The sequence below is a fragment of the Egretta garzetta genome, unplaced genomic scaffold (genome assembly GCF_000687185.1).
Source record: "Egretta garzetta isolate BGI_Z169 unplaced genomic scaffold, ASM68718v1 scaffold367, whole genome shotgun sequence".
In the NCBI taxonomy this organism is placed as follows: Eukaryota; Metazoa; Chordata; class Aves; order Pelecaniformes; family Ardeidae; genus Egretta; species Egretta garzetta.
The window spans coordinates 1546-14575 of NW_009260192.1; the positions used below are offsets into that span (position 1 = coordinate 1546).

At 40.9% G+C, this 13030-nt stretch overlaps 1 protein-coding gene across 1 annotated transcript in view; it reads left to right on the forward strand.

Moving 5' to 3' along the window:
• The window catches only part of ADGRG7 (adhesion G protein-coupled receptor G7), a 13073-nt gene extending 1135 nt beyond the window's left edge, over window positions 1-11938 (forward strand). The window contains 13 exon segments of the mRNA XM_035897554.1: window positions 537-593; window positions 905-1023; window positions 1108-1216; window positions 3131-3290; window positions 4764-4913; window positions 6846-6885; window positions 6888-6954; window positions 8471-8526; window positions 8529-8672; window positions 8675-8827; window positions 10438-10519; window positions 11511-11666; window positions 11800-11938. Coding sequence (XP_035753447.1) covers window positions 537-593; window positions 905-1023; window positions 1108-1216; window positions 3131-3290; window positions 4764-4913; window positions 6846-6885; window positions 6888-6954; window positions 8471-8526; window positions 8529-8672; window positions 8675-8827; window positions 10438-10519; window positions 11511-11666; window positions 11800-11938 — 1432 coding nt within the window.
• The last annotated feature ends 1092 nt before the right edge of the window (window positions 11939-13030 follow it).

Genomic DNA, 13030 nt, shown 5'->3' on the forward strand with positions numbered 1-13030 from the left:
CCAGTGCTCTGTCACCCTTAGAGTAAAGAAGTTTTTCCTCATCTTCAACTGAAACCTCTTATGTTTCAGTTTGCACCCATTGCCCCTAGTCCTGTCGCTGGACACCACTGCAAACAGACTGCTTCCATCCTCATGACTTCCGCCCTTAAGATATTTGTATGTGTTGATAAGGTCCCCTCTCAGTCTTCTCTTCTTCAGGCTGAACAAGCCCAACTCTCTCAGCCTTTCCTCGTAGGGGAGGTGCTCCAATCCCTTTATCATCCTAGTTGCCCTCCTCTGGACTCTTTCTAGGAGTTCCTCATCTTTCTTGAACTGGGGAGCCCAGAACTGGACACAGTACTCCAGGTGGGGTCTCACCAGGGCAGAGTAGAGGGGGAGGATAACCTCCCTCGACCTGCTGGCCACACTCCTCTTAATGCACCCCAGGATACCATTGGCCTTCTTGGCAACAAGGGCACATTGCTGGCTCATGGTCAGCTTGTCGTCTACCAGGACTCCCAGGTCCCTCTCAGCAGAGCTGGTTTCCAGCAGGAAAGGATGGATGGCAAGGGAACAGAATTCAACCACAATAGTCTTGTCAACGTTACAACAAGGTAACTTCAGCTTTTGCCATTCTTTTAAATGTAGTAAACTGCATTTTCCCTTCTGTTTCAGGATGGAAGTGGTTCGTGGACAAGTCAAAACTTTTTCAGTGTTCAACTCCAATATGCAATTTTATTGATTCAGTAGATTTATACCAACATAAACAATTTTGGCTGGATCTTTCTGCTTTGGAGAAAGGATGAGGATAGGGAATGAGAAGAAGTTCCCGCTGGAGAAACAAATCAGAGAGGAAGCTCAGAAACTGGACCTGAGCCATATGTTAACAAGTAATGATATTATCCCACTTATTATTTCAATGCAGCCTCACAAAAATGATGGAGGAATTTTCTTTGACTGGCAACATCTCACAGCCCAACATTGCAATCCAGTCTGCTCCACTGAAATTAAGCTCCGCTATGATCTGGTTTTCAGCACAGAGAGGTAAATCTCTGTGTGTTATTTGGTTTACCTGGACAAGGCAGTATGTATCATCAATCCTAATGCATGGACTGCTAATTTTTGCAGATATGGCACTGAGATATTATCAGTCAACAAAACTAGAAAATGTCCCTGAGCTTATTGGTGACCTCAGTACTGAAGTTCAAATACTGTTCAACATTATAAATAACAGTAAGTTCTTTGTCCTACTGAAAACTGCGTCTGGCAAAATTCTGAAAGAATATTCACTAAAAATCTCCTTTGGAAAAAAACCCCTTAGCCAATATAAACAATTCCATTTTGTTTTTTATGCATGCTGATGCCATACGCTGGTACAAGAAATGCACATGTCAGATGAGCTGGATAATCTTATTTATAGATTAATGCACATGTACACGTAATGGCCAGAACACTTTTTTTATTTGGGACTTCTTTATTTGTTTTGTTTTCTAAAATTGAGAATGTAATGAATCTTTCATCATACCTCTACAGACATCAAGATCAAGAGCTAGTACACACATACCTTTCCTGAAATCCGGACACATCAACCATTTCAACTAAAATTACTACTACTGCCAGGTGTTAGCCAGGACATACATATCCTCACACCTACATATTGGGATAGTCTTTAATGGCATAGTCACACTTTTTTTTCCAGATGTCCATTACTTAATGCTCTGCAGCGCTTGGAGGATAAATTGGTGTTGCTCAGGAGAAAAAAAAAAAAGCTCATAGCTCCTCTGCTTCATTTGCTGCAGAAGCTGGCGGGTGTGGGAGAGCTGAGCTTTGAACATGTGCATTTCTATGACATGCTAAAAATCACGAGTTTCAGACTGGGCACCTGAAACCAGCAGACTTATCAGTGACAGTAACACAGAGACATCACAGCACAAGACTATAATGAAGGTGAAGTTTGTGGAGCGCTTAGACATCATAATGCTGAACATGGTTCTTATACAAGCCCATGGGGAAATGAATAATTCAGTCCTTTTACTAGGGTTAGAAAAGACTCAAAAAGATAAATCAGGTATCCCCACACCCCCAGCAATGACAATAAAAACCTCACTGAATAGCTCATTGACTGGTCACTGTCCTTTCTGTTCACCGTTTCAGACAACAATCCTGCAGAAAAACAGCGTGATCATGTAATTAAAGCCTTTATCATAATGCCTGTATATCATAACACTTCTCTCAAGAGAGCTAGATCAAATGCACAGCTTGTCTTAACAAAAAACCAGATTTCTTCAGTATTAAATGCAGAATTGCGGCTTTTGTAGATATAAAGTTACATTAGCCTCTCTTGATGATCATCAGAGAGAGATCAAATCAGTCTCTCTTGATTTTAAATAAAAATTATAAGATCAAGAACAAAATCCATTATACAAACCAAGATTTTTGCCTCCTCACTTAAGCAACAATTAAGACCAGTGATTTAAGTCACTTGGATGAAATCTGTCTAATTTGGTAGAAGAATGCAAAAGAAACAGAGTCCAAAAGTTGGATCTGAAGGGAAAACTCCAGCCAACCTCTTTTAACCTCTGACTTACTACTAACTGTAAATGTCCCTGGTATTACTATTTCTTATTTAGTGTTATTAAAAGCCTGGCCATTTGGAGTATGTGTATATATTGGGATTTATAGAATCATAGAATCGTCTAGGTTGGAAAAGACCTTTAAGATCATCAAGTCCAACCGTTAACCTAGCCCTGCCATCCCAATTTAGGATATTACGCATTTAGGTTATTATTTTCCACATTACCAGTATTCTTCCCCAGAAATGACATTAAGAGAAGGGTAATAATTATTTTCACACTCCACCTCAACAAAAATTGAAGATGACTCTTTTGAGGTTCAAAGGAAGAGCAGCTCTTCTCTACTTCTTAAATGGATTCTAAATAAAGTTGTCCCTGCTCATTGCAGAGGGGTTGGACCAGATGACCTCTGAAGGTCCCTTCCAACCCAAAGCATTCTATGATCCTATGATAAATATCTAAAAAAACCCTGCTGTAAATCCTGGATATGTGAAACAGCATAGCATAGGCTTCTTTAGAGGCACCAGCTCCTCTGATATCTGCTATCCATACCTACTTTTCTGTTTGCCTCGTGAAAGTTCACCAGACAATGGAAGAGTTGGCTTTGCCCTGTATCAAAATGACAAACTCTTCCAGTCAAGGATTTATCAGAGTCGCGGTAGTTTCTCTAAACAAATAATCTCTGGCAACATTGATAGTGGAAGAACCAGCAGTGTTGAAATAGCCTTCAGTCCCAAGGCAAGCCTCCATAAGAAATGCCATGTTCAGTTTGAACCCAAGGCTGTCCTTGCCCTACTACCTGTCTTCAGGACTTAGGAAAAGAGAATCAAAGCAGAGGAGTTGTTTGGGTTATTTTGGCATACTGCTTTGATTTCTGGCAATAAGCAGTTGAAATAGTTTGTGGGATGTATAGATGACATAAGTGAAGGGTATTTAGATAATGTGGCATAGAAAACATTTTTCAACTTTTGTATTTAACAGCTGATGTACTGACTGATGTTACTGAAAGTAGGATGTTTGCAAGCAAAACTGTATTCCATAAAAAGTTATAGGTATACCAGAGTGGATTTGTCCTAGGGTAAATTAGTCCCAAATCAAGAATGAAAAAAGCCAGGTCCCCAGAGGACATTTTTTCTTTCCATTAGACTATCAAAATTTTTGAAAACAAGAAAAAGTCAGCATGACTGGCATAGACCAATACACCTACCAGTGTGGGGAGTGTTCATTTTTCATACTATCTTTTAACTTCTGCTTCCAGTTAAAATCATGTTGTGTTTTCTTTTGACTTCCTCCCCCAGGAACTGATTCCAGATGTTACTGCTTTCTTGCAGGAATTGCTCTATGTGAGTGCCCATTTGCCCAAATGACTGAATTTTTAGATAACATGTACTCATGTTTAGCATGGTTTCTCCAGAAAACAGTAGCTGGCTGCTTCTTACAATATTTAACACAGGTTTTAAGCTCAAATACCTACATATGATAGATCAGTAATCATCCTCATGGGTCCATACACTCAAGTGACCTAGAAAATGCGTCATTTCTAAGGAAATTGCTGAAACTATCTTACAATTGATTTTTTTACTCCTACTTTCATTCCTCATCTTGAATTTAACTACCTAGTACTGTGCATAGTTGCTTTCACTAATTCTTTTGCACTTCAAGCTGCTTGTTGCTTATTAAAAAGCAGTTCTAATTGCAGTACCCTGCAGAAGCATGTTGTCTGAAAATGACTGCATGCAGTCTGCATATGCATATGACTGCCCGAGCGCTGCCGTGCTGCAGGAGGGGAGGGGAGGAGATGGTTCACCACATTTATCACTGTTTGCTTCCTATTACAGTGTGGATTCAGCTCCAGTTGGCAGTAATTTAATGCTACTAATATCTGAAAGCTGTTTTTTGGCTTATGCAGAATTCATTTGGCAGTTGTTTAATGCTTAGTCAATGTGCATCTGAACCATAATTACCTGAACAATGCACAGAAATGGGTAATTTCATTGGCAATCTTGACTGGGAAAGGCACACAAAGTAAATTCAAAATGCCAAATTGTGCTGTTATTGATAGCGTTCATTAGGTTTACTGGAAACTCCATAAATCCCTTAGTAGCTGTCAGTTCCCCTTTCAGAGGATAATTGTCAGTACAGGCCATTTGATGGTGCATATCTATTTATGTTTCTGTAGCCACTTGTTCTCCTTGCAATCCCAATCCACAGTTCAACACACCCGAACTGCAGCTGCGTGATCATGCCTGTGTCTTTTGGGACTATACTGTCAACAACTGGAGCACCGCCGGCTATGCAAAAGGAAGAGCCCTGTTCTTGACATGCAGGTGTAATCACACCAATAATTGCACTGTCCTGATGGTAGGGCCTTGTCCATTCTTGAATGGGAAGAGATTGGGCGTTTTTTCACTTGTTTGGTTGTTTTCAACTGTAAGACAAGCATGCCAATGTAAGGGAGTAGGCATGCTGAGCTAGAAGGCACAGGAATTTAGGATGTCCCCATGGACTTGTTTCCGACCTGTGGCAGAGTTGGCAGATTGGGACATGCGAGTTGTCCCCAGGCTGCTGGAAATCCAAACATATTGGCAAGTCCTGGCTTCCTCTGACACAAATTGTGGCTGCACCCAGCTGCCTCTGCAACCCAGCAGCAGGGAAGAGCTGGCGTAATTCATTCCCCTTGCTCAGCTCTGGGAGCCTCCAGCTCTGCACCTCCATTGCTGCAGCTGGATGTCAAATGGGTGCATGCCTAAACCCTAAAGTGCCCCAAGACGAGCAGGAAAGTAGCTTGGGAGCGGTCTTAGCTGTGGCACTGCCTTCTGTTGGGTAAATAAAGTACTTAGCAGTAACTACTCCCTTTGCTTATATGTTTATAAAAAGCAATCACTCTGTAAATATTAAGCCTTCTACCATGAAGTTTTATATACTGCCCTCTTGTACTAGCAAGACTATTTAGGAATGACTGGCTGTCTCTGTTATTTGTTATTCTTTCAGTATTTGTTTCAGCTTCTCTAAACAAAACAGTCCCTGGGTAAAATCGCTTATCTGCAGTCATTGACTTCGGGAGTGCCAGGATTTCAGGGTTCCTTTTTGTTCTGTCTTCCTACAACGGCATTTCCATATTTGTAATGGAAATGGCCTTATTGCACAAAATGACTATATTCTAAGAGAAGTTTCCCATCTGTTTATGCAAAGACAACAGCATTTTCTGCTTCACTGAATGCATTTACATTTACTCACTGCTTTTTTGTCACTATACAAAGAAAGACAGGTTTTGATTTGTAAATTCTTTATAACATCTTACCTTAGACCTTATAGAATCATAGAATAGAATCACAGAATCATTTAGGTTGGAAAAGACCTAAATTTAAGATCATTGAGTCCACCCATTAACCTAACACTACCAAGTCCACCACTAAATCATGTTCCTAAGCACAATGTCTACACGTCTTTTAAATAGCTCCAGGGACAGGGACTCCACCACTTCCTTGAGCAGCCTGTTCCAGTGTTTGACAACCCTTCTTGTGAAGGAATTTTTCCTAATATCCAACCTAAATCTCCCCTGAGAGTCTGCTTCCTCTCATATCCTATTGCTTGTTACTTGGGAGAAGAGACCAACACCCACCTCGCTACAGCCTCCCTTTAGGCAGTTGTAGAGGGCAACAAAGTCTCCCCTCAGCCTCCTCTTCTCCAGGCTGAACAATCCCAGTTCCCTCAGTTGCTCCTCATAGGACTTGTGCTCCAGATTCTTCACCAGCTTCACTGCCCTTCTCTGGACATGCTCCAGCACCTCAATGTCCTTCTTGTAGTGAGGGGCCCAAAACTGAACACAGTAGTCAAGGTGCGGCCTCACCAGTGCTGAGCCCAGGCGGACAATCACTTCCCTGCTTCTGCTGGCCACACTATTCCTGATAAAAGCCAGGATGCCATTGGCCCTCTTGGCCACCTGGGCACACTGCTGGCTCATATTCAGCTGGCTGTTGACCAAAAATCCTCAGAAGTAAAAATTCAGAATGCACATCAGTGCAAAAAGTTGAAGCTACTCTCTCCAGTCTGTGTCACCTTGCATTTTGCTATGAATAATTTAATGTGTTATTTTGCTATAAATAGTTGATTGACAATGTTAAGTCTCTTCTTGGGAGTTCTTCACAAGTTTCTCTAATTTTGAGGTCCAGAATAATTTTGTGTGAGCTGAAAATTTTGGCAATGACTAGCAAGAGTCATAACTTTAGAAACACAAATTTTAGAAAGGAAATTATCTCTTCTTATCTTATAACTGATACAATTTTTTTCTAGGCCTTTCAGATAAAATACAAATATGTGAAGCCTTTGGAGTATATTATACTGGAGTTGGATTGTCCATTGCTGGTCTGGTCACTACCATTTTGTTGCAAATATTCACTAGGTAAGAGCGAAGATGTAAAACTGCAAGTATTTTACACTAAGTTACAATATTTTGCTCTGGTTATAGTTTAAGTATGACAAAGATAGTACCCAGTTTAGAACATATTGCATTATTATTGATCAGCAAATAATATTAAAAGAGTTAATCACATAGCATAGCTTGGGAAGTAAGTGTGGCTTATTGGTTCAAGTAAAGACACAAGATGTCTCTGCCATGCCACTCACCTAGATGAAACTTTAACCTTTCTGTTAATGTTAATCTTTTAATGTGAGGACATCTCTATGTATGCTTACTATTCAATAAATTCACCTTCAAAAACGTCAGATTTGAAAAGTAATGATATAAGTCTGGTAAAAGGCCAAGCCTTTCGTAGGAAACACTGGGCATGGCTGCTGACAAGAAAATTCTTTCCATCACTTTGATAGGGCAGCTCACCAGCTAGAAGGTAACAAAGCAGGCAGCGTGTGCTACTGAGGATTAACTCAAGAGCTGATCATTTTACCATGGACTCCCATCATCAAGTCTGAAAATTTGATCTCCGGGTTATGTCCCAGCATGGCATTTGTCCCATCTCCGCAGGGCAAAGGCAGTCTGTCATTTCTGTTGCATTTCATGTCCCCCACTGCCCTGCTGGCATCTCTGTTACTGCCCTGGCCAGGCAGTTGACAACACAAGACCCAGCGCTGTATATTGCTATGTAGATCCATGCTACGCGTTGAGGTGTTTAACTCATTACTCTCAGCTAATATTAGGCTTTTAAAATACATAACAGTATTCCACCACCAGTATGACCTCCTTTTTATTTTCGTGTATGTCCTCTACCCGGGTATTACCAGTTACCAATATGCCTGTTATGTTGGTATCTCATTTAAGGCTAGTCGTTTCAGCCCACCGTCTTACCCCTTAGGCTTTTAGCATTCATGTAAAAGCATATATATCACTCCTCAGGTCCTCTTCTTGCTATCCCATTTAAATATTACTCTGCTTTCTGTTGCTTATTTGTTAGTTTCTATACTCTATTGCCTCTTGCTTGCACTCACGTAGATTTGGAGCAGTTCCATCAAGGTCAATGTATTTAAGATTGTAGGAGCTTCCACACTCTGCCTTTTAAATGCATTTATAAGACAGTGTTTGGAAGTGGAGGTTTATTATTCTCTCGTACCTTGAAGAGTGCTTAGAAATACTTGACTTAAGCTATTCCACCTCTTAACACTGAAGAAAAGGATTCTAAAAAGAGCAGAGTGGAAAAAAGAAAATGTATCCCGAACACTGTTGGAAAGGGCCTGGTCCTAAACGGTGCTGGGTATTCTCTGTTCTAGTTGAAATCAGACAGAACTGATGGATTTGGTAAGTTGTCTGAGAGTAATGACAGTCTAGAATTCTGCAAACAAGTTATTCCTTTGTTTTCTGTTTGCACACTCTAGCTTGCTTTTAATATCAATGGAAATGAAGAAATATTTTACTGTTTTTCTTATGTTGCTCTACTTTTTTCTCCTAAATGCATTCCTACCAATAGGAAAACTTGAAAGTCATCTGTAATGTGGATATTAGTGAGTCTCTGTTTCTCTATGCTCATTTTAACATCATCTCTGGAATTGAAAACCAAAATGCCAGGAATCACAGCAGCGATACCAGCAGCTACTACCAGCAATACCTTCCTTATGATGCCACCAGTAACACCTTATTCACATCCGATGCGGTAGATCTTCCCGCAGACTCCTGTGTAGGGTTGTGGCTGTCCTACTGCACTATTTGTTGGTGGTGACATTTATGCGGATAGCACTCAATTCGGCACAGTTGTGCTTACTGTTGCTTAGAGCCATGAACCCTTGGCCTGGACACTTCCTCGTAACCATGTCAGTAATTGGATGGGGTAAGATTTAAAGTCATATATATGGCAACTCTTACCAGAGTATCAGTACATAGTACATTCAGGGAGAGTTGTAAAGATAATAGACAAGTACAGAGCAATTATAATCAGTATCTCTCTGGTTTAGCGCAACATGATTTAATAAATAATCTCCTGTTACTGCTCACGCTACTGGTATAAGCTGAGCTTGTTTTCATTGTCCTGATATGGCACTGAAACCAATAGCTTGTTCACTAGCACAGCAACGTAGTTCTGTTGCGTGCAGGAGAAATTTTCACAGTAATCAAGGTATTCAACAATCTGTCAAGTAAGTAAAAAATCTTTTAGATATGGTGGCTGCATATATGGACTCAAATTCTTCATTTAGATATCTCTGAGATTCCTCATGACCTCAGCCAGAGCCTGGCATGCATCCAAAAGCAAGGACTGGCTGGCGTTGTTTGTTACGTATTATTTATTAATAAGCAAAGAGCACACTCTTAAGACAGTACAGCAGTTAGCAGCAACACTGCAAGCTGAAAGGGAACTTCTTAGAGGACTGAAGAATGCAGACAGATGCCTGCTAGGTAAAGTGAAAATCTCAGCCTCCTTCAGGAAACTCTTCAAATACAGCATACAGTGATACCTGCCTTTTCCACATTGTGTATTCAGCTTGTGTGGTGTATTGTTTCCAATGGCATCTACCAAGCAGTTTTAGATCCTGATTGTTTTATTATTATGCTTTGCATTTGGGTGGAGGTAGAGGCAATTCCTCTAAAACTTTCAGCATTTGGACTGCACGTGCAAGCCGGAAAATGCTGAGTGAAAGCTATCTGGCTACGCGTCACTGTGCTCCATGGCTATTTGCGTGACAGCACAGCATTAGGTTCTTCACTGTGTCCTGTCACTAGTTACACATGTCCAAAACAGCATGATTCTGACTCACTGCTTTTCAGACCTACTTCAAGAGCACAGCAAATACTTGGCAGTCTGGAAGATCGGTAGTAAGGCTGAAGGAGGGAGAGAATGGGAAAAGACTTTAAGAAGCTTGCTTATTTCCCAGACAAAAACTCGTGTGGGAGGTTCCTTCCCATGAGATGTGCCACTTAGCCTCTTCCAACAGGTAGGCAGGAGACATGGAAGACAGGAAGCAAAGTGAAGGCATCGAGGACGCAGCCCCGCACTGCCATGCTTCTTGGAGGGCAAAAGTTACCCTCTGCATCAAGCTGGTATGAAATGTAATGGTGCTCAGGGCAGAATTTTTCTCCAATTACTTTCCCACTGCTGACAAGAGGGTAGGATTGCATGGCTGCGATGAGGGAGTCAGTATCACACAGGAAAGAGTTTGTTCTATCACCATTGGCATTGTCTTTGGAAGCTGTGATGAAGCTCTTTAACAGCAAAAATCTGGACGTCATGGACATGAGCCGTCCTCAGAAAAATAATGCTCAGAACCCTCAGTCCTGCCTTTTCATTAGGCTATAGAAAACCCACTTAGCTTAGTGCAAGGCAGATGAAACAGAGCTCTTAAAATCTATGGATTTTAGGAGGCAAGAAGCTATTTGTGTGGAAGGGAGATAAGGTAGACCTATGCAACCGAACAATAAATTGCTAACATCTCTCCTATTAATCAGGAACCCCTGCTGCAGTAGTTGCAATAACACTTGGAGCTACTTACAGAGCAGGCAAAGCTTTAAAGTACTGGCAGGAAGAATTGTAAGTTCATGTACTATTACAATACTTGCTATCCCACACCTTTTGCGATGCCTTATTATTAATATAATTCTAGATTTATTGCTGGTATACTATTCTGTGTATCTAAGTACTTAAAACTCCTCACTCAAGCTAAATATTCACTATAAGGAATTTTCTCCTCGCTAAGGATTTAGGGTACTGGATCTACATGTGCCTTGAATCCTGCAAGATCCCCTGTGACTATAAATGGAAGCTGTAGATGCTCTTAGCCTAACTGAAATTCAAGACCTTCATTTAAGTGCATAACTGCATTTCAATACCTAAACTTAACCCTCCCATTTATTTAAAATCTTTCTGGCCAACATAACTATATTGCTATCTACCCTATGGTTTTGGTATCTGCATTTGAGTGCCCATGTACCAAAGCAGGCTGTCAGGCTTACAGCATACCTTGGTGATAGCGGATGATACAGAACAAAGGTAGACTTCTTTTGGAAATGTAAACACAAACCCCCTTCCCCATGGTGGCCATCTCATGATACTCATTTAAGGAGTGATGACTTCCAATTTGGGATTATCTGGCAATGGAAAAAAGAGGTAAAGATTATTGCAGGATAACCCTGTCCTCCTGAAGTTGCCCCTGTTTTTGTCTCAGCCTTCATTCATTAGGTCTCCCCTATTGCTCTTTAGCTCTGTTATAATACAGACTCTAAAGATAAACTTGCATATGGTGGCCAGATATCTATTTGGTTCGTTATACTGCACCTTATTATACTTTTCCATGCAGTTTGTTTGATAAATCATTTTGTGTTCCCCGGAGAAAGAGAAGCATGATTGAAAGCCCTCAGTTCTCAAGGAACGGTTGCCTTTCAGAGGCACGACCTCAGAGTTAACATGACCTAGAAAGCCCTATGAGGTCTTTCAGGATGAAAAGTGGAATATCGTTTTGTTTTGGTATTCTGTATAGTGTGTCTAACAAATTTTTTGAAATGGCCTGTCTTTATATTAAAAGTTGCTGGCTTGCAGCACTGGATCAAGATTGGAATTTCAGTGTGCACAAGCCTATGTTGTGGTCATTCCTTTTGCCAGTAGCACTCATACTCCTGTTTAACATCAGCATCTTCATCAAGATCACAGTGATATGGAAGAAGAACAAGAATTTAACAAGGTGAGATGGCATAGGACTCCTCAGATCTTTCAGCAAATGCATTCCCCACTCTCTTGTCACCAGCTCAGACTTTCTTGCCACGAACTCAGATTTTTGACAAAATCTTTTGCTTTACAGAAATGTATGCTTAAAGCAGTCAGAAAATGAATTCTATTGTTGTGATGGCTCAGACTTTGTGCAAGTGCACATCAATGAACACATTTCAGGCTTTTGCCCCCTTTTTTTTTGGTTGCAGTGACACTCGACTTGAACGAAGTTTATCCTTGATTTAAATCAACAAAGGTGAAAGCTGAGCTGGGTCCAGCCAAATAAGCATTATGAATTTCTCAGCACACCCAAATGTCAGGCCAGTTCCCTAGCAGCTTTGAAGCAGATTCACTTGCCCAATTTTACATCAACACTCCCTAGATTGTCACAGGCTGCATGTCACAGAAGTTGCTCTATTTATGCTCTTCTCATTTTTCAGGCCCGTTGAACAGGTTTACCTAGCTGATGCACCGTAACTCTCCTCTCCCTTTCATAAGAACAATTTCAATTTAATTAGAAACCAAAAAGTAAATCAACAAACAGCACAGTTCTTGTTGGCTCTGGGTCCAAATTCTACTTACTACTTCTGTAATGTGGTAGCTTGGTCTTTACAGAAGAAAATCTATATCTTACAATGGTCTTTTACATCTCCCAGCTAAATTATAAATGGTAATTAGACAAAAACATGAACAAAACAGAACATGAGAACATGGAAAAAAAAGTTAGATGTTTGAAGAAACAGGCTAGGAAATAAATTAATTATAAGTATGTAGAATCACAGAATCATTAAGGTTAGAAAAGACCTCCAAGATCTTCAGTTACAACTGTCAGCCCAACACCACCATGCCTACTAAACCATGTCCCGAAGTGTCATGTCCACACATTTTTTTAACACCTCCAGGGTTGGTGACTCCACCGCTCTGGGCAGCCTGATCCAATGCTTGACCACTCTTCCAGTAAAGAATTTTTTCCCCAATATCCAATCCAAGCCTCCCCTGATGCAACTTGAGGCCGTTTCCTTTCATCCTATCAACATAGGACCTATTAACATCACCCCCAGCATTAGCCTGTGGTAGGAAGCATGTTCACTTTTGGAAGCGGACTGGTGTCACCAGAGTAGCAGCTGGAGCACTTCAGTTAGCACCCTGCTCTGAATTGAATTTGGGCTGCACCTTTCTCTCCCTCTCTCTGTCCTCTGGCTTTATGGGGAGCTTGGAGAAGGGGCCCCTTGGCCTAGACGTTAAGAATTTGGTTTCTGAACTTAGACTATAAGAAAATATAAACCCTGCCCCTTCTCTGCCCACCTTTTATTAATATATTCAGTACAGAAAGGTTGA